The sequence below is a fragment of the Haliotis rubra genome, unplaced genomic scaffold (assembly GCF_003918875.1).
Source record: "Haliotis rubra isolate DU_JTF1 unplaced genomic scaffold, ASM391887v1 Scf183, whole genome shotgun sequence".
In the NCBI taxonomy this organism is placed as follows: Eukaryota; Metazoa; Mollusca; class Gastropoda; order Lepetellida; family Haliotidae; genus Haliotis; species Haliotis rubra.
The window spans coordinates 984,887-1,007,988 of NW_025765814.1; the positions used below are offsets into that span (position 1 = coordinate 984,887).

Below are 23,102 nucleotides of genomic sequence, written 5' to 3' on the forward strand. Positions count from 1 at the left end.
TGATCTTTGTTAACATTTTTGCTTGCAAAGTAACATTTACACACAGCAATATCAATCGGCAAAACGTAGCAATATTCAAGCAGTATTTGCATCAATTTCACATGTAGAATGATTATATAGGGTATAAAGAGAGCCTAGAATGCATGATATGATACACAAGCATGAGAAATATGACACGATTAACAGCGGAAGAAAGGGAAAGCCATTGGGATGTTGCATATGGGGTTGACATACAATGCTGTTGCCAACGCCCTCGGATGCCACCATATCACGGTTATAAGACTTATTCAGCGCTACAGACAGACTGGGGTCACCGTAGATAGACCAAGAAGTGGACGTCCACGCATCACAATGCAGCAGAAAGTTTTCATAAGAAATGTACACATGGCAACAAACTAAACCATTATCATTATGTTTTACAGATTGAGATTTTTTATTATAATGTGATAATATTATATGTAATGTTAGTATATTATATTGTGCTAATTATAGAAATAAAATCTGTTAAAAAACCTTGTTAAATACGGAAACCTGTTTGAATCACTAAGCATGTTTTGACAGCATAGCCGGGAGAGCCACATTCTATGTTCACACAACCATAACTATTGCCGAGAGAGCCACATTCCATGTTCACGCAACCATAACTATTGCCGGGAGAGCCACATTCCATCTTCACACAACCATAACTATTGCCGAGAGAGCCACATTCCATGTCCATAACTATTGCCGAGAGAGCCACATTCCATGTTCACGCAACCATAACTATTGCCGGGAGAGCCACATTCCATCTTCACACAACCATAACTATTGCCGGGAGAGCCACATTCCATGTTCACACAACCATAACTATTGCCGAGAGAGCCACATTCCATGTTCACGCAACCATAACTATTGCCGAGAGAGCCACATTCATGTTCACGCAACCATAACTATTGCCGAGAGAGCCACATTCCATGTTCACACAACCATAACTATTGCCGAGAGAGCCACATACCATGTTCACACAACCATAACCATTGCCGGGAGAGCCACATTCCATGTTCACACAGCCATAACCATTGCCGGGAGAGCCACATTCCATGTTCACACAACCACAACCATTGCCGGGAGAGCCACATTCCATGTTCACACAACCATAACTATTGCCGAGAGAGCCACATCAATTTTGGCTATCTGTTTCGGAAATGTGGCTCTCCCGACCTGTCAGGGACAATCTATAACGTCTTATAGTCTCCCTGCTTAGAGTAGAGATTTAGTAGAGAAGAGGGCAGTTAGTTAATAAATCTGAAATATATAATATATAAATTCATGCATGTTTCATGTAGGCAAAAAATGTTGTTAAGTTTTGTTTTGATGTTTTACCTTAAATGTTGTTGATTACGTTCATAGTATTCTGAATATACAAAACATAAGTTCTGCGAGCTTAACGTATATCTAATGTATATTAATATATGTAGTTTTACAAAATAACATGGCTAATGAGTTTTGAAATTTTATATTTATTGCTTAAATGGGGCCAACAAGCCAAATAATTCCTTTCAATTCTGATTTGCAAATATAAAGTAATATGTAGCAAAAAATTCAAAATGAGAATGTGAATTTTATTATGCTTACTTGAAGCTCTACTACCAAACATACTTGCACTACCAAATCCAGGCATAAACACAAAAATCATTTTTAATTAAATCAATAAATTGATAATCTTATGGTATGGACATTGGCATTCATTGTTATGATAGAGACACAATAACGGTAGTGACATTTTTAATAGTAGCCAGTTGTATATGTTTACTTTAAAAGATGATTTATTGAAATTTGTCAGTCAGATATTTTAGAATGTTGAAAGAATTTGTAATAGGCAAAAGACTGCATGTTATGGCAGTGACACTGTGGCGGTATATAATGTCATCACCGTAACGGCCCTACCACAGCCGTGTTCTTCTGTGCCAGACTCTTCATAACAGTACAGAGTGACAGGGTTATGACTGTCAAATGTGAATCTTGGACACTATAGGACATAAGTTCTATATAAATGTTCTACATAGGCTGTTATATGTAACTAGAAAAGATATGTATTTTTGTTAATAACCCTGCCTTAATAAAATATATAATTTATTACTATAGTCTGTTTGCAGTGAAAACGTACCGATGAATTTCACTCTAAACAAAAATGTAAATCGATTAAAGCGAATTAAGATTGCAAATCCCAAATATAACATATGTTACATTTCACAACTTTCTAAAATGGCATTGTGTATTTCAATTGGGACATTCCCATTTATATATGGGTGTTGCCCTAATTAACCTCTAGTCCAGTGTCTGACAATTGGGATGTCTAACTAATGGGTGTAAATCTGACATGACATGTTGCGCTTTAAAAGAAAATAACTAGATATGCATACTTGTTGAATAAATCATTCGAGGAGCGAATTTATATTTTTATTTTTCATATGAACCCATTATGACGTCAGAGCGTGACGTGTAATAAAAGCGTCAGTATCAAGACAACGGTGTGAGAGTTGGCAGATATGCATTGTCTGTGAGTGAGTAGCAATATTCCTGCAATGTCAGCAACACCACAAATGGATTTCACACTTTGTGCCCATGTGGGCAACCCAACCTGGGTCTTCTACGTGACGAGCGAACGCCATTACCACTAGGTTACCTCACCGCCCCGCATTGTCTAAGAGGCACTGGACATTGTTTCTACTGGCGAACAAGGCATTACTGCTTCAGTTTCGTGAACAGGCCATAGTTTCTCTGTTTAATGAACTGGGTATAGTTTCTTTAAATAGTTTTGTTTCCACTGTTTGGAGAATCAGGTATTGTTGCACCTGATTTGTGAACAAGGAATTATGTTATCAATTAATGGGCAATGTTTTCTATTTTAGGTGAAAAGGGCATAGTTTCCTCATTTTGATTAACAGGAATTTGTTTCCTCTGTCTGTTAAAAGGGCAGTTTCTCCAACGTTTAGTGAACAGAATATAGTTTTCCTTGATTAATGAACAGGGATTTGTTTTCTTTTTTGTTTTAGAAGAACAATGAATTTATTCTTCTGTTTGGTGAACATGGAGTTGTTTCCACTGTTTGTTGAATTGGGCATTGCTCCTTTGTTTGGTGACCAGGAAATTGTTTCCACTGTTTGTTGAACAGGGTATTGTTTCCTCTGTTTGTTGAACAGGGTATTGTTCCTTTTATTGGTGGTTTTGTGAACAGAGCATTGTTTCCACTGTTTGGATACTACACGGTCAATGTTTTGTGAGCAGAGCACTGTTTGTGTTTGTTGAACGGACATTGTTTCCACTGAGTTTGTCTCCAACAGGACAATGCTCAACGGGACAATGCTTCGACAGTTTGGTGAGCAGGGCATTGTCTCCACTACACGTGTTTCCCCTGTTTTGTGAGCAGAGCATTGTTTGAACTGTTTGTTGAACGGGACAATGCTTCCAGTTTGGTGAGCAGGCCATTGTTTCTACTACATATTGATGTACACGTATTTCCCGTTTCGTGAGCAGAGCACTGCTTATCATTTCCACTGTTTGTTGAAAAAGGCATTGTTTCCTCTGTTTGCTGAACAGGGTAATGCTTCCTCTGTTCTGTGAACAGGGCATTGTTTCCACTGTTTAGTGAGCATGGCAGTTTTGGGTGTTGGACATTACAATCTAAACTACTGCTTTATTATACATGTGTAAATATAACACACAAGCATGTTGTTTTGCAATGGCAATTTATTGGCATGTAATAGCAAAGTCTGACATGAAACAGACTCGTTCCGCCCAGAGTCAATGGAATCAGACCCATAACAACAATGCCCCTTGGAGGTCTGTAAATGGGTCATTAATAGAATGAAAGGAATGGAAGATGTGATACAATTAGTCCTTGCATTCCTCCCAAAATAATCTTTTTCATGTACATAATTGATGATGCTACTTGATTTTACCATATCCGTAAAAATACAAACTGAACAAAACTGGGACCATGAATTTCCGAGGATTCTTTTTGGTAGTAAAAGACTGAGGCGACTATTTTGTGGAAACATCCTCCAAAGAATTCATGATCATTTATTTCCTTCATCATGGGCCCTACTCATGTTCAACAAATTTGTTCAAATGCTGTTCATCATGGCACTGAACAGCATAGGTAAAGGAGTAGGAATATTAAGTGGGGGGTATGTACATTTTCAATTTTCTTTTTAAGTGACATTGAAGCTAGTTTGTTCAGCTCATTGTGCTCAGATTTTTTGTCCTTGTGATGCACATAAAACTTCTTCATGACCACAGCAGTCAAAGTTATGACCTCATACACAAAACAAAGTTTGCTTGGGTCTGGTGGACCATAAGCTAGTTCTGCTTCAAAGCTACAGCAAACATCACTGTCACTTGTACCTGTTGAGTTAATTTTTCTGCTGCATGTGGTAATTCCTTTACAGTTAATAGTATCACTGGATATTTCAGCTTCAGGATTCTCAGTTCGTGTGAAAGTAGCCTTTCCGTGTATGTGCCATAGATACACTTTACCCTTGACAAATGTTCAGTGCTGAGACTATGAACACCAACAAAATAATACAATGGACAATTTGACTATCTTACAATGACAGAACGCTTTGATGCCGGATTCTGAGTTTATTTATGTCGAGAGTTACATGTTTCCACCTGTCTCAACACATGCAATCTGTACAAAGTTACCACACAAATATATTTACAGCTATAAATGGTAAAACATTATAATCACATTTGACTTGCATTATACTGGGCTCGATTTAACAATATAAAACATGCACCAGTGCAACCTAATATTGAAAATGCAACCTAATATATTTATGTCTACATGCACGGCAGAAATTTCAAACTGAGTCATGCCTTAATCCTAATGTTTCTACAATGCCCATTCAATACCTCAGGAATATTTTCAAAAATGCATCACAATTATGTTTCATTTGTCATGCAATTTTTGGGCATGACTTCATCACACTGTGGGAAGTTCAAGATAATGGTCAGTGCTATAGTTTCAACTATAACTGAAGAATAACTACTGTATCTCGTTATATTTAGATTATCTAACTAATGGTAATTATTCTGTATTGCATGACAGTTGATATTGATGACATTGCCACATAGGTAGCTGAAGTAAACCATGACACAGTCATCCATGACCTCAGATTACATTTATCCAGATATACAGTAAAATACCTTTATAACAAACTCCAAGGGACCACGGAAATTAGTTTGTTATATCCGTAGTTCGCTATTCACTTTTTTATGTGATACTATGAGTTTTTTTCGGGACTTTTAAAACAGTTTGCTATAGCCGTCAGTTCGTTATATCCGTGTTCGCTATAAAAGTATTCTACTGTATTTATAGAACCAGGGTGCAACCTGGACTTGTCTTGTGCAACTAGGTTTTCACTGGTGCAAGTTAAATAGACTTCCTCAAATCGAGCCCTGATTAACATCCAATTCATCTTACATACAATGTTCTACTCCCATATCTCACAAGTACAGTTTAACACCCACTTTACAACCAATAATCTGGGACTCTTACATCTCATTACCTTGAGTTTTAATTGTCAGTTTATATTTAACAAATGACAATACAGTATGAATGACCTCACTAATACAGTTGTAGCAACATTACATCACTGCAAATGATTGTCTTGGAATCTAAATTCGAGAAAATACTGAAAGTTAGCAAGGGTTCAGAGGAACTACATATCTTACATGCTTAATTGCAAGTATCACAAAAGTTACCCTTGATGTGACAAATTCCAGGAAAATTCTCGTCCCCACACATTGATAATTCTATACAGTTATGTTATTTTCCTTTTCTTGTTTTTAGTTATAGTACTCATTGTTCAGTGATTTAAATCAAACATCACATTACTCTGTAAACAATACAGTCAAACACTGTGGTGTCAAAGTGCAAAGGACCTACGTAAGTACGAGTTACCAGGGGTTGAAAGGACCTACGTAAGTACTTCCAGTTACCAGGGGTTGAAAGGACCTACGTAAGTACTTCAAGTTACCAATGGTTGAAAGGACCTACGTAAGTACTTCAAGTTATCAGGGGTTGAAAGGACCTACGTAAGTACGAGTTACCAGGGGTTAAAAGGACCTACGTAAGTACTTCGAGTTACCAGGGGTTGAAAGGACCTACGTAAGTACTTCAAGTTACCAATGGTTGAAAGGACCTACGTAAGTACTTCAAGTTATCAGGGGTTGAAAGGACCTAAGTAAGTACTTCGAGTTACCAAGGGTTCAACACAACTGCAAAATGATGTCTAAATACAGAATATGCAGGGACCCATCTTTAACTTCAAGACAATCGTCAGTTCAACACATCAAAGTTCGACACACCAGTGTTTGACTAAGCAAGACCACGCTTCAGAATGCATGGAGTCAGATCAACAATATGTTCAAAGGAAGAAAATAGGTTCTTGGTCTGTGAAAGTACAACATGCAAGTTTCCCCATTCAAAAATATAAATACAGGTATGTACATATGAACAATTATAGTGAAGTCCCCAGCAAATATGTACAGCTTTTGATGCTCTACAAGATCCCCATGGTACAAGGTGAAGGTGAGACACAGTGTTGAGGTGTCGGAACCAGGATGTTTACAAGTGAGTGAATATAGTTTTACGCCGCTTTTGGAAATATTCCAGCAATATCACAGTGGTGGACACCAGAAATGGACTTCACACATTGTACCCATGTGTGGAATCGAACCTGGGCCTTCAGCGTGACGAACCAGTGCCTTAACCACCAGGCTACCCCACCGCCCCATTTTGTCTACTGTCCATACAAACCTGTGGAGAAGAATGCATCTGAAATACTGTAAATGTCACCACAGCTCACCCTGCCCTTACGCTGGAGTTAATTCTTACATTGTGTGAATTGTTCCACCTTATAGATGATGTATTTGTGGAGATAAAAAAAATCATATATAACGAATCCTGAATCATACGCTAGAGTGATTAATATGAGTCAGGATAAGTTAAAATTATTAAGGACAAATGGAAATTATCTTTCACTGTCAACATTAATATAACAGAAATATCCTCCACTCAATGACTATTACTCTCCAAGTATGTCTGTGAAACAAATGATCGAATTATTCTGGCTTAAAGTTGTTCATTCAATCAGTAGAGATATTGAGAAAATGATTATCACAGTATTGTGGATATCATCACTGAATATAGAATTTGTTTTATTGCAAAAACATCAAAGTACAGAAAGATTCATGTTCCATGTATTTATCTGAATGTGATCTAGAAACCAAACTTGACAAGGGCATCCTACTGTCCCATTGTTTACCATTAATGACCAGCACCTAGGTGAGACAATGATAGAATGAAGAGTTATCTCCCTTCACAAAAGTTTTGAGCTGGATCATGATTTGTGTTCACTCTGCAGTCAATACATCACTGGGATATGAAATCGCGGAGTTGATTTACCTAAGCCATAAAAACAACAAATATAATGAAGAATACAATTAAAACTGCAAAAATCTTAATCATGAGCCAACGGTTTGAGGTGACGGACTGGAAGTATTTCAATATTTCACTGTGAGCTGCCTCAATGTTCATTTGGGTATCCTCAATATTGGAGTCGATCCTGCAAAACAACAAAGACATTAAGTAGTGGTGTAATAAGCAAATGCTTTATATTGCATGTTTAGGATTGACTAAAAAAACATGCAGAGCTTGAAAATAGTATGAAAATGAACTGTTTTGTGCAGTTGCCATGGTTATTGTACACTGAAACCGTATTAGTGTATCAACATGTCTATATTTGTCATACGATCTCAAAATTAAAGTGGGTGTATTTTTGTTTTATGCCACACTCAACAATATTCCAGTAATATGACAAAGCATATAAATATACAAGACTGCACAAGACAATCCAGTGAATACGAATACACAATGCCATTGTGGCTGAGCGGGTTAGACAGCTGACTTTGTGTGCAGGCGATTAGATGCTTGATTCTGACCATGTGGGTTCGAAATCCAGATGGGACTCAACCCAACAAAAGTATTAGAATCTGTACTTAACTGAGAAAGTGTAATCCCAAATATAACATGTATTACAGAGGCAATCAAGTGATTGATATTGTGATACACTATCACCAAGTCACAAAGCTGATCATTCAATCCATTAAGTCACTTCTAATGACCAGAATAAGTTCCCATTCAAACCCAGAATGCCTATGGGAAGTGAGAGAACAATGCAATGTTTCACCCCCAAGCCGACATGTTACCTATTGCCATTGTATGAATAGCCTGTACTGACTCACCTTGTAACCATTTCTTCTTGTTCCTTGACCATGTGAGCTAGTTGGGTGAATATAGATCCAAGTTCCACTATTGTAGACTCAATGTTCTGCATGGTTTCAGCCCGACTTTGGATGTAAGAATCCTGAAACAGATCAATAAGAATGCCAATATATTTAATTTATCGCACATGTAGAACATGTAATTCAGTAATCATTAGACATCTCACAACAACTATAAACAAATCATAGTGATCTCCATGGATAAAACAACTCATGACATCTCACATAGACCACACTAGTCAAGGTGACTCACATGGATCACATAAGTCATGGTGACTCACGTGGACCACACTAGTCATGGTGACTCACATGGACCACACTAGTCATGGTGACTCACATAAGTCATGGTGACTCACATGGATCACATAAGTCATGGTGACTCACATGGATCACATAAGTCATGGTGACTCACGTGGATCACATAAGTCATGGTGACTCACGTGGACCACATTAGTCATGGTGACTTACATGGACCACATAAGTCATGGTGACTCACATGGACCACACTAGTCATGGTGACTCACATAACACATAAGTCATGGTGACTCACATGGATCACATAAGTCATGGTGACTCACGTGGACCACATAAGTCATGGTGACTCACATGGATCACATAAGTCATGGTGACTCACGTGGATCACATAAGTCATGGTGACTCAATAAGTCAAGGTGACTCACATGGACCACATTAGTCATGGTGACTCACATGGACTACACATTAGTCATGGTGACTCATATGGATCATATATTAGTCATGGTGACTCACATGGACCACATATAAGTCATGGTGACTCATGGATCACTCATGGTGACTCACATGGACCACATAAGTCATGGTGACTCACATGGACCACATTAGTCATGGTCATGGTGACTCACATCATGGTGATAAGTCATGGTGACTCACATGGATCACATAAGTCATGGTGACTCACGTGGACCACATTAGTCATGGTGACTCACGTGGACCACATTAGTCATGGTGACTCACGTGGACCACATTAGTCATGGTGACTCATGTGGATCATATAAGTCATGGTGACTCACATGGACCACATTAGTCATGGTGATTCACGTGGACCACATAAATCATGGTGACTGACATGGATCACAAGTCATGGTGACTGACATGGACCACATAAGTCATGGTGACCCACATGGACCGCATTAGTCATGGTGACTCACATGGACCGCATTAGTCATGGTGACTCACATGGACCGCATTAGTCATGGTGACTCACATGGACCGCATTAGTCATGGTGACTCACATGGACCACATTAGTCATGGTGACTCACATGGACCACATTAGTCATGGTGACTCACATGGACCACATTAGTCAGTCATGTTGTGACCCACATGGACCGCATTAGTCATGGTGACTCACATGGACCGCCCACATGGACCACATTAGTCATGGTGACCACATGGACCCGCATTAGTCATGGTGACTCACATGGACCACATTAGTCTTGGTGACTCACATGGACCACATTAGTCATGGTGACTCACATGGACCACATTAGTCTTGGTGACTCACATGGACCACATTAGTCATGGTGACTAAGGTGGACCTGACAAACCTTAGATTACACACATCATGGTGACACACACAGACCTCACAAACTTGGTGACTTACATGGACCACACATGGTGGTGACTCTCAAGGACCTAACAAAACAAGCTGATACACTTGGACCATGACATGATGTTATGAACCACACAAGTGTTGGTGACTCACCTGCTCGTCAATGAGCTGTAGCTGATTCTGATACTGCTGGTTGGACATGCCGTCCATGTTGATGGCCACATCCCCACTGTTGGCCTCATCTTGCAACAACACTGATCCATCTGACACACAGGAAACACCATAAATACCTTGATGGACAAACACCACTATTGTCACTCTGAAGTACATCAGCACAGAGTTATCACATCTTCTTGAATTAAACATGATAGGATTCAAACTTGGCCCTGATGAATCATTGTCCATCTAGGGAAAACCATCTGACCATGTCACCATGGCAACTAGTAGGTGAAACATGCCACCATTTTCTCTCCTGATTATTCTAAAAAATACCCAACCCAAAGAAAAGAGCCATGATGACAGCCCTTGTGTCAAGTTGAACAGTATAAGGTTCTTACTGTGTTGAATTTATGGAATTGTCAAATGCCTGACCCCAACAGCACTCGCAATATCAATCGCCATGGTGACAGTGAGTGAGTTAATAGTTAACGTCACATGCCATAGTGACAGTCCCAGTCAAGTGGTAGAGTGTACACTACTTACTGTGGCCCTTGAGAGCTGAGGGAGGGAGCGACGAAGACACACCAGACTCGGAAAACTGTTCTCGTCTTGATTTCTGATGTTTCAAATTCTGAGGGAAAATGACAACCAATTAAATTATGTAAGTATAAATACCTCCAGTATATATGGTACATCTATAACAAAAAATTCAACAACAGAAAATAACAATAAGACAAATTGTTGCACAGATCTTGTTTCTCCAAATGAACTTAGTTTATGATACATGTAACTTAATTAGAAATGTGTGAGCTCATTATTATATTTCTGAATTATCAGTGCAATATCATGTTTATTTACTCCATTTCACTGTCTGTTTGTGCTACACTGTAGTGTAGACCTGTGAAGATCCGGGTTAGTGTTGATCTTCAGTAACCAATGCTTGCCTAAGAGGTGACTAACGGAATCGGGTAGTCAGGCTTGTTTGAAAATGTCGTGGTATCCCAGTTGCGTAGATAGATGCTCATGATGTTGATCACTGGATTGTCTAGTCCAGACTCGATTATTTACAGACTGCCGCCATATAACTGGTATATGTTAAACAACCAACCAACCAATACTATCATATTCATCCTTACCTCTGTTCGTACTTCCAGTACTTGCTTGAAGTCATTGGACATACTTGCAAGTTTGGACTGAAATTTGACATTCAAGTGTAAGGACAGGCAAGGCACATCAGTATAAATGGTACATGTAGGAACACAGGGTGTATCATCCATTATCCATAACAGAAATAGACAAGTGTAACAGATCATCAGTAACACTAGCCAACTTAAAAAAACAAGTAAAATATGGGATTGTATTAGCATTAAGGATCATACTGATGACTGACAGATGAAAATACCTTGATCTTTAACAGACCCGTAACATTTAACATGAAAGCATCTTTATTAGCCCCGTTTCTGCTGAAAATATGTCACTGACACAAAGCCATGTTGTGTAAATCAATGCTTAAGATGTCAATCACAAGATTGTCTGGTCCACAAAGGTAAACAAACAAAGCCATAACAATAAACATGTATATGTAGAAAATGAAATTGGAAATTCTGAATGTGGAACTTTTGGGGGCCAAATATTGGCCTCTGAGAAGGCCTAGATAAATCTCTGTTTAGGATTAAACCATCATAGCATGCCATGTCTGGCCACACAATCACCGTAACGACTAACCTGCAGTGCCACCACAACAGAGTTGGAATGAGATTGTAAGTGTTTTCCATTTTGACTTTTCTGAGACCTCACCAGCTGAAATAGAAAAAACACACAATGACAGATTTATGCCTCATCTGATATAAAATTTTCACTGAAGAAAATAAACAATGATGGATACTTCTGTTATAATCCTTGTCATGATTGATCATTTGGACATATCAAAACGGGAGAATCTACTATGTTTGTCACTAACATTTTACATTGAAATATGACCAATTCTTTATCAGACATCCCACTCATATTAATGGTGGTCCGATTAATTGAAATAATCGAAGATTGGTCGCAGTGACTAAACGACCAAGCAATCGATCATGTTTTCTCATAATCGAACACAAACAGTTCTGGAACACTTGTTTTCATTAACAGTATTTTTCACTAGGTTGGTTTTGTCTGTTACATTCATAAGCACTACAAGCTCGTTCCAAGTCATGATTGAATTTATCTTAAAGACTCTAAGAAATGTATGTTCCTCCATACTAGTCCTCCATACTAGCCATCCATACTAGTCATCAAGATGTGAAATTTTGCCACCCCCAAGAACTACATGTTTTTTCCTTATTTTTGTGTGCATTAACACATTTCATAAATGATGCTAACCAATTATTTTCGATGATTGATCGGTTGTAATGAACCAATCATCAATTATGAGATTTTAACCAATTCCCAACATTAACTCATATACACTTCATAACAGAGGAAACTCAAATTATACTGTCATTTATCTAAGTATTTTACAAAACCGTGCCCACACATCTATAGCCATGATGATCATGATGATAATAATCAGCCCCATGTTTAATTGAGTGTGACACCTCTGCTTTATCCAAAACTACTTGTACTACCCATCAATGTTTCATTTCAAGTTCATTAAATAGAGCAATGAGTTATCAATGGTCAAGAGGAAAGCAGTATGTTCCCCAGCAGGACTGACACTGTTATCATGGTTATGCTAGTGCCATTGTTCACTTGTCCTGGGGACCAGCTGTTCCCCATCACACACCTCCTGGAGCTGTGCTATCTGCTTGTTGAGGCTGTTGATGTCCTGCTTGATGATGTACGTCAGCTCCTGGATCTCCACCGGCTTGTCGTCAAATAATGACTTTCGTTTGGCCACTACAGTTAAAAAATATCACATCGTCAGCAGGCCTATCACCAGTGTTACCTGGTTCATCATAAACACAATGAAGAATTAAAACAGAGATTTAAACAGCTAGCTCTGAAAACATTTTAAAAATCCCATGGTACCTTTTCAGGTGTGGAAATAACTTTAAAATTGCTAGTGCACTCCGGTACAGTGGCACATGTAAAATCACTTGCCCTGATAATTTTTCCACAATACCGGACGCTTTTTTGTTGATTTTTTAAATAAACAACATAATTTACATTGGAAAGTCAACTGGACACCGGTACAGTGTGATATACAAATTTGCTTGCCCGACAGAATAAAACCACTGGACTCAGACGTCGGGCAATGGGTATTTCCACCCCTGCCTTTTGAATATCTTCACAGTACTGGAAATGTGGTTTTAGGAAGTAATGAAGAAAACAAAATGAAACTTCCAATACCAGGACCAGACAAGTTTACTTTATTCCACCACTTATATACTACCCATCAAAGTTTAGACTCACCAGTGTAAATGTAGCCACTTACTTCAGTCAACTGTTCTAAACTAGATTTTGCTAAATATTCCATACATTTTAAAGGTACTGTTTACACATGAACTGATGTATTGTAAACAAAACGCAGCTGTTCACATGCACGATATTTGCACATGCTTTTCAGAAAATTGATGCATGATCCTCGTGCAATTCATCTGCATAAGGTTTGCAGATGGTTCCCCTAAGTTAGTGGAGAAATTCATCTTCGATGTAACCATATATAACATATAGTGAGTGAGTGCTTTAAGTGAGATGAACTTTTGATGGGTATGTATCATGACATACATCACAGTATTCAATTCTTTCTCACATCCAGCTCATTATGATTATTCCTTTTAAAACTCAAACAAAACATCGCAGCCGTTACTTACATATTGTCAATTTTTCCAATTTTGCAAAAGTGTTTGCCAAATCCCGGCCAATTCTCCTGCAGAGATGAAAATGAATGATTAAAGACAAATATTAAACAAACATGTAGACTATGTCATGTTTATGTAACCTACGATAACAAAAAAAAATTACCCACCACCACCTCACCCATGCCCAAATCCCTACTTGTTGCATGTTTTGTTTGTTGTTTGTTAAATCCCCCACTCAGCAATATTCCAGCTTTATGGCGGCGGTCTATAAATTATCAGTCTGGACCAGACAATCCAGTGGGATATGACATCATGTGTTAACCAAGTCAGTGAGCCCGACAGCCTTAGTTGCCTCTTACAACAAGCATGGATTGCTGATGACCAATTCTAGCCCGAATCTTCACAGGTTCTTGTTGCAACCAATAATACCAGTACGGTAAATAGTTGTTGTTGTTTATTGCTACTAGTGAAGAAATACAGTTAGCTCTACCACCATGTATAGTGTAGCGTCACACTTTCAGCCTGAACTTTAAACTATAATAGTTCAGGGCAAAAGTGTGCTTCATTACACTATACATGGTGGTAGAGCTTAACTGTATTTCTTTTATAAGATGCCAAATTTAATACTTTCTAAGGATAATTATGATTAACCTAAGGCAGAAAACAAACGACGGTGTCAGTGACCTAAATTAAGAATCTGTTCTATTGATGTGTCTGACCCCTACTGCTAATATTATCTACCAGAACGTTACCAGAAAAATACAAAATGATAACAGTTTGATGACGGCTTAGTGGGTATTATGAATGTTGAGTGGGTATTTCATTTTCCGCTACTCCACTGCTTTCGGATTAAATACCTTCTAAATTATTTTAATTACATCTATGATTAACATAAAAAATCCATATACTGACAGGGCAATATGAGCGTCACATTTCTACTACTTTTGGCAACTAACATAAGTTTAGATCAGTGCATCCAGATGAAGCTGAGTAGTCCATATGGGTCAATATGAACGCCACATTCCACCAACGTAAGTTTAGATCAGTACATCCAGATTGGATTGTGGGGAATGTAAACATTGCGAACGTTACCGTGTCGCTGAAAACTTGTGAGTCGAATTGAGACATTTTAACCATCGGAAAACATAAACATAATGATTCCACCAGTGATGTTATTGTTAGCTGCGTGAAGCTACTGCAAACCAAGAACCGGGATGCAACGGAGTAGTTTACTGTAGGAGGCTGTACAAAGCGATGACAACTGACATGCATCATGACGTCGCTTACATTGTGACGTAACGCAAAATTGTTCGATTACGAGGGGGCAGACTAGAATGGCGCAGTGACTCCAATACATTGTGACGTAATGCAAAAGTGCACATTATCGTCTGATAAAGTACTGTCGGCACCTTTGATCTTTCACCAAAGCATCTTAGAATGCGCAATAATCCCACCACATAACAGCAGCCTGTAAATAATCAAGTCTGGACCTGACAATCCAGTGATCTGTATTGTGAGGAATGATTGCGAAAAGTTGATACAAAATTACAGGCAAAATTGCAATCCTGTTCTTGTTGGAACAAAAGAAATAGTATTACTTGTAGATTTGTTGCTGACTGTGAGTGAGTGAGTGAGTGAGTGAGTGAGTGAGTGAGTGAGTGAGTGAGTGAGTGAGTGAGTGAGTGAGTGAGTGAGTGAGTGAGTGAGTGAGTGAGTGAGTGAGTGAGTGAGTGAGTGAGCGAGCGAGCGAGTGAGTGTGTTCAACATAACTGCAAAATGATGTCTAAATACAGAATATGAAGTGACCCATCTTTAACTTCAAGACAATCGTCAGTTCAACACATCAAAGTTCGACACACCAGTGTTTGACTAAGCAAGACCACGCTTCAGAATGCATGGAGGCAGATCAACAATATGTTCAAAGGAAGAAAATAGGTTCTTGGTCTGTGAAAGTACAACATGCAAGTTTCCCCATTCAAAATATAAATACAGGTATGTACATATGAACAATTATAGTGAAGTCCCCAGCAAATATGTACAGCTTTTGATGCTCTACAAGATCCCCATGGTACAAGGTGAAGGTGAGACACAGTGTTGAGGTGTCGGAACCAGGATGTCTACAAGTGAGTGAGTTTAGTTTTACGCCGCTTTAGCAATATTCCAGCAATATCACGGCGGGTGACATCAGAAATGGGCTTCATAGATTGTACCAATGTGGGAATCAAACCCGAGTCTTCAGCATGACGAGCAAACGCTTTAACCATTATGTTACCCCACCGCCCATGTTGACTGATAGACTCTGGATGTATCTATATAGCTGCTAAGCATCACAAGATAGATTCTACCCTACATAAAAGTGCAGGTAGGTCTAAATGTTAGCCAATGGCATCAGTTTTCCCACACCGGTTGAATGTTGCATCAGCATCTTTATGCCATGCCTCCAAATAGTTTCCTGTATGCTTTAGGATCTGATTATGTAGAGAATGATTTCAGCATTATCACTATTTTATACAAAATTCTGACTTTTTTCTGATTCATGTAGACTTAATGAAAGACTGACTGACTGAGTTTGGTTTTACGCCGCTTTTAGCAATATTCCAGCAACATCACGGCGGGGGACACCAGAAATGGGCTTCACACATTGTACCCATGTGGGGATTCGAACCCGGGTCTTCGGCGTGACGAGCCAACGCTTTAACCACTAGGCTACCCCACCGCCCCTTAATGCAAGAAGAAGTGTCACGATATGACAGTGGCACCATTATCGCCAGCATGACAATCAGCCACATAAGGAACACAACAAACAAGGAAAGACAACCTACTTTGCTATTTGTGTGAACTGACTCCTCTGTCTCAAGTCTCTGTTCCTGTGAGAGGGACTGATTCCATTGGACTAAAAAACAACAAAAAAGAGCAACACATTACTAATGAGACAGAATGCCATAAATCATCATCCTCGATAATCTTCAGGGTATACGTTATGATAAAACTCTACAAGTACCCTGGACGCATCTATGGCACGGCCTGATAATTTTATTACTTCCCTTTGCTGGGTCCGCATTCTCACAGTAGCCAATCAGCTAAGCTGTCGTTACAACCGAGCTTGCCAGTGTCAACAAAGATAGCGGTCGCAGCCACGAAGGTTTGTTCATAGTGCGATTCAGATTTGGGGGAAATCATACAGACAAACTGACAGATCTGAAACCTTAAAAAATATATGCACAAACTTTTTCTCCCCCTTTCAGAGTACCTCTGCACCAATTACATTGCCAAGTTTAATTGGTTAGATAAAAGAAGCGAAAGTGAGTTGTGATTGGTACCCTCAACTTCCCAGCGTAGACACCTGATTGGATAAAAATACCAGCCAAGGGATGTAATAAAATCATGGGGGGCCGAGCCATAGATGCATCCAGGCTAAAGTGGAGATTTATCGGAACCTATACCTTGGAGATTATCGAGGATGTCAATCATTTGTGTAAATAGGAGCAATGACATTTTTGACATTCTGTCAAACAATCTGCCTTCAGATCTAACATGCTAAAACATCTATGCGGTAGCAGTAAAGGACATGTTTCACCTTTTATGTTCATGTATATCTAAAATGAGCATAATCAGATTACCGGTTACTACATGTGAGCATTTGAAATTGTGAAATAAAAATCCCATGAAGACAAGGTTTATAAACATGTCAAACTGATATTCTCAAGACCCACAATAACTAAAGCAGTGATATCATGAGTATGAAAAAACAAAATGTGTTTGTTGATAGGTGAATCTCACATATTAAACTTTCACAGTAGTGTACAGATTGTCATACTTTTGGGTGTTGAGTCCCATACTGGATTCAAGGCAACTAATCAGATGCAACTAGAGCATGACAAGAGAATGTTGCTGTGTGACTGAGTGAGTGAGTTGGGTTTTACGCCGCTTTTAGCAATATTCCAGCTATATCATGGCGGGGGACACCAGAAATGGGCTTCACACATTGTACCCATGTGGGGAATCGAACCCGGGTCTTCGGCGGGACGAGTGAATGCTTTAACCACTAGGCTACCCCACCGCCCTGTTGTTGCAGAAGTCAGCAAACAGGCATAAGGTCCAAATCCAAATCGCAAACTAAGCCAAACAATGGACGCATGATGGACACACATGTTCACAATTTCTTTATTTCAATATTCACTGGTGTTTTAAGAGGTGGTGGTCCGATTAATTGAAATAATCGAAGATTGGTCGCAATGACTAAACAACCAAGCAATCGATCATGTTTTCTCATAATCGAACACAAACAATTCTGGAACACTTGTTTGCATTAACAATATTTTTCACAAGGTTGGTTTTGTCTGTTACATTTCATAAACATTACAAGCTCGTTCCAAGTCAGGATTGAATTTATCTTAAAGACTCACATGCATTTTGTGTTCCTAACATACTAGTCATCCTTTAAAGATATTAAATTTGCAAAAGTGGAATTTGCAAAAAGACTCATAAGAACTACATGTTTTTTCTTTATTTTTTGTGCAGTAACAAACATAACCAGAAAAATTTGATAAATGATGCTGACCAATTATTTTCGATGATTGATCAGTTGTTATGAACCAATCATCAATTATGAGCTTTTATCCAATTCCAAACACTAGTTTTAACATGAGCATTCGAACTACGTAACTGGGCTACGATGATGTGTCCAAGTCTGTAACCCTGATCATGCAATCCCGTTAGTCGTCTCTAATGACAAGTATGGGTTGCTGAAGACCAGTTCTAATCCGGATTTCACGGGCTCATAACTATAAGACTATCATAACACAAATTTTACTAAATACAGTAACAATGAAGTGGAGCTTTACCAAGAGCATGTAGAATGATACAGAATAGCAAAGCTGAAAACACACCTGTCTGGACTGTTGTGACTTGACAGCTGACATAAACTCTGTGGTTCGATCTCGGCATGTCATGTCTGGATCGTGTTGGAATTTTGAAGGTTGACGAGGGGACTGTTGTTTGTCTTGCACAATGTTGCTGCGAGATGAGTAGCCACTCCGGTCACTCCCAGATTGGTGATTGTCAGATCCGGAGTTGGTGCGGCGGCGCCTTGCTATCATTGAAAATGACTTGACATAACCAAGTCATACAGTAGTGGGTAAAGATGAGGAGTTCCAAGGGGACCTGCAAACATAGTTAGTAATAATGGAATAACTAAGTATTGACAACAATGTCAATGTCAGCCATTTTCCTCCCTGTCACTACGCACAACCAAAGGGAAGTAACTCTTATCACAAGCTGTTGTAATCTTTACTTATTAACACAGGCAGGCTTGAATTTCGACAGTAAATCTGAATTTTCTGACACACAATTTATGTATTATTTTTAACAAATTGTAACTATTGAAAGCATGTTTTGTTACCGTAATACATACTCACTAAAATACTAGTGGCATTTTTTAATTCCTATCGATCACTGCCAATGTCACATATTTGGAATAGAATATTATGCTAAAAAAAAGGCTCTCATAATACAATTTGTATTCATGACAAATTGTTTGATAAAACACATGTAGCTAGTTATCAATACTTGTTGTGGATGTAACAATTTATGCATTATTCCAAAATGCAATGTAATGGTCTGTTCAAGATGACCATAACGAACGCCTGTCGCTACAGATGATCAGACTCTTTTCGGGTCAAAGCTTTTATGTCAAACATTAAAGCTTTTAAGGATCTAAAAATTAGAATCCTCTAAAAATTTGAATTTGTAACAATCATCATATCCAAAATGTTACATGTAAACTAGAACCCTTAATTACATATGACAACCAAATTTTAACAGTAAAATTTTTTTCAGGGCATAAACATGATGAATACATTGTAAACTTTAGCACATCTGTTTCTAACATGTTGATTGATGTGGAAATGGTGAAGTCAATCAGAAATGATGGTGGTGAAATGACGTTTAACGTCATACTTAAGAATATGACGACGTGCATGTGTGTAGATGTATTTTAATGTCTCTAAGTATAACACAACCGGGGATCGAACCCGTGACCTTCTGTTCTCCGGGCGGACACTCTAACAACTACACCACAAAGATGGCTGTAGTCAATCAGAAATGTAGAATTCTAGCAGATTGTTATTGGTTAATCCTACTGTGCCTCTACAACTTATTTCAGACTGAATGTCAGGCTGTTCCAGTAAAGTTCCAGTGTGTTTTCAGTCATCCTCCTTAGTGACATATAGAACATGCAGCTGTCACATGTAATAAAGGATAAACAGATATGGAAACCATGGAAACGGTTCATGCCATCAGTGTATGATAACGTGATAATTAAGTAAATCATCCATGAATTAAATAAATTAATGTGTTTGGTACAATACACAAAATGGTACAGTGTATTCATAGACTGTTAGTGTTAATGTATGTTAGATTGCTTATCAATGTTAATGTCTTTTTTGTTCCCTAATATGAATTACAATGTTGTCTAGGCAGATCCTGGGGCGGTGGGGTGGCCTTGTGGTTAAAGCGTTCGCTCATCACGCTGAAGACCCGGGTTCGATTCCCCACATGGGTGCAATGTGTGAAGCCCATTTCTGGTGTCCCCAGCCATGATATTGCTGGAATATTGCTAAAAGCGGCGTAAAATCGAACTCACTCACTCACTCTAGGCAGATCCTGTCTTTACATACTGCAGAGAGCTAGTCCCAACATTCAACTAGATACCTTTGGTTTCCTTTCAGAATAGTTTGGAATAATGATGGGCGGGGTCTGAAAGTGTCAGATCATGGGGTGACCTAGCAAAGCTTATATTTATAACCATGATAACAGGCATGACAAGGAATTCTTCTGTTCTTGACTGTTCCTTATTTTGTTGTTACTGTAAGAGGATCTAGCTGGTCAATCAGATAAGCATTAGATGCAGCTTATTAGCAGTGATTAGGGCAGCTGATCAAAACTTTGTTCACATTGTAATAATGGTAATAATACAGAAGGAAGGCAAATCCTCATCTATTTTTTCTATAATGAAAACTATTTGTTTATGTTATGACTGTTATGTATACACCATATTCCCCTCTTTTCCTTACAATATTGTATACAAGAGTACATTGTTATTACAGGGGCAGGCAAAGTGCTCTAAATATTTCCCTGTTTCTTAATCAACTGTCAATAGACTTAATGATTTTAGAAGGTTAGTTACGTTCATAATGTATGGACGCTGATACGTAACATACCAATACAGATAATGAAATATTGTAAGCCGTAACCTATGCCAAAACAATCACTGAACATAAGAGTGTGGCCAGACTCTTCGCTTGTTCACAGACCGAAACCACGTTCGCTGTTCGGCTTCGAACGTCAAAATATGTCAGAGTGATTCGCATGCGATCTGTTATCTTTTCAAATTAAGGTACGAACACAAACACGTGTTAAATGAGTTACATATTACTCCTACCTTAAAATGTGGTCGAGTGTCGTGTATAATCCCTCCTTAATCTGCGATCAGTTATTTATTAGGAAAGTTTGTACATCGAAAATAACACTAATCGGCGAGTCCACGAAGCAAACCCTACGTCACTTCCGCAAATCCAGTGCGCATTTGTGAAACGTATTTGCGTAACAACTAACAATACAAAAATAACCCGTCACCTGACGGAATTAATCTTGGACAAGAAATATTCAATTCGTATACACATATTGGTCTTGTAGTTACCCAATTCGTACAAAACAAATCACCAACCCGAGCACAATTTGGCACAAGCACATTTATCCCGCTGTTATGAGATGCTGGAAATAAATAAATTCACAGCATGGAAAGGAAACACTGGCAGTACTTTGAATGCAACGTTTGTGCCCGGTTGTCGGACCATATTGCGTCTGGCGGTCATAAAATCTCCGCGCGTCGTGAAGTTATTCCATCCGCGAACCTCCTAATACGAAATTTGATATCTTGTCCACACCACCAAAAGAACGTATCAGACAAGATAGGATGTCATCTGTAGGATAACTGCACCTAGAATAAGGCTTAGTCCCTGAGTGAGTGAGTAAGTGAGTTTAGTTTTACGCCACTTTTAGCAATATTCCAACAATATCACGGCGGGGGACAACAGAAATGGGTTTCACACATTGTACCCATGTGGGGAATCGAACCCGGGTCTTCAGTGTGACGAGCGCATGCTTTAACCGCTAGGCTACCCCACCGCCCGCTTAGTCCCTGAATATATATAATTTTGATAGTAACAAATAAACCCATTTAGATTGAACAGGAGACCCAGTGAGTTGGGAGGTTCAGTCCTGAACCTGAGGAAATCTAGACTTGCTTCATTTAGAGCTGGGGCGGTGGGGTAGTCTAGTGGTTAAAGCGTTGGCTCGTCACGCCGAAGATCCGGGTTCGAATCCACACATGGGTACAATGAGTGAAGCCCATTTTTGGTGTCCCCCGCCGTGATATTGCTGGAATACTGCTAAAAGCGGCGTAAAACCAAACTCAGTCAGTCAGTCAGTCATTTAGAGCTAAAGCATTGCAGGGAGGGCTAGGGGAAATAATGCGGTTTCAGGGACTGGGTCAGACTAATCTGCATCCTGCTATCGTCGCTGAATTCATTGGTTTGTCTGGACCAGGATTGATTTTTACAGAACGAAGTAATATTTTCCCGAGCGCTGCAACAAAACAGAGCATAACATTATCGTTTCCTTCTGAGAGTTTTTTGATTGCCATTCTAGAAGTTGGTGAGTCAATAATGAAGCTTACAACTTTATGGATGACCGCTATCACCGTTCTCAAGCTAGAAGGGAATCTTACATCGTTATAAAGCAAAAAGGGATTCTTACACCGTTATCAAGCTAATTGTGATTCATACATCGTTATAAAGCTAAAAGGGATTCTTACACCGTTATCAAGCTAATTGTGATTCTTACACCGTTATCAAGCTAAACGGGATTCTTACACCGTTATAAAGCAAAAAGGGATTCTTACACCGTTATCAAGGTAAATGTGATTCTTACACCGTTATCAAGCTAATTGTGATTCTTACACCGTTATCAAGCTAAACGGAATTCTTACACCGTTATAAATCAAAAAGGGATTCTTACACCGTTATCAAGGTAATTGTGATTCTTCCACCGTTATCAAGCTAATTGTGATTCTTACACCGTTATCAAGCTAAAGGGAATTCTTACACCGTTATCAAGCTAAAAAGAATTCTTACACCGTTATCAAACTAAAAGTGATTCTTACACCCTTATCAATCT

General features: G+C 38.9%; 1 protein-coding gene across 6 annotated transcripts; it reads right to left on the minus strand.

Moving 5' to 3' along the window:
* Window positions 1-4,608: 4,608 nt before the first annotated feature.
* LOC124273701 (syntaxin-5-like) lies at window positions 4,609-21,437 on the minus strand. 6 transcript variants are annotated; one of them, XM_046708980.1, is made up of 13 exons: window positions 21,307-21,437; window positions 18,755-19,028; window positions 16,688-16,758; window positions 13,878-13,933; window positions 12,848-12,960; window positions 11,806-11,880; window positions 11,217-11,273; window positions 10,624-10,711; window positions 10,075-10,184; window positions 8,293-8,414; window positions 6,113-7,613; window positions 6,002-6,077; window positions 4,609-5,928 (listed from the first exon to the last, which is right to left on the minus strand). In XM_046708980.1, exons 2-11 carry the CDS (start codon window positions 18,962-18,964, stop codon window positions 7,454-7,456), a joined length of 1,062 nt encoding a protein of 353 aa, XP_046564936.1. In that variant the 5' UTR covers window positions 18,965-19,028; window positions 21,307-21,437; the 3' UTR covers window positions 4,609-5,928; window positions 6,002-6,077; window positions 6,113-7,453. The 6 variants fall into 6 exon arrangements, with proteins under 6 accessions (XP_046564936.1, XP_046564933.1, XP_046564937.1 ...); XM_046708977.1 differs by having other exon boundaries at window positions 5,964-6,077; XM_046708981.1 differs by lacking the exon at window positions 6,002-6,077 and having other exon boundaries at window positions 6,189-7,613.
* Window positions 21,438-23,102: the final 1,665 nt, after the last annotated feature.

Coding starts and splice junctions, on each gene's coding strand:
- LOC124273701 (XM_046708981.1), bottom strand. CDS start 18,964: ATGATAGCAAGGCGCCGCCGCACCAACTCCGGATCTGACAATCACCAA. Junction 11,274..11,805: donor CTGTTGTGGTGGCACTGCAG/GTTAGTCGTTAC, acceptor GTCAAATTTCAG/TCCAAACTTGCAAGTATGTC. Junction 10,712..11,216: donor TACTGGAAGTACGAACAGAG/GTAAGGATGAAT, acceptor ATTTTCCCTCAG/AATTTGAAACATCAGAAATC.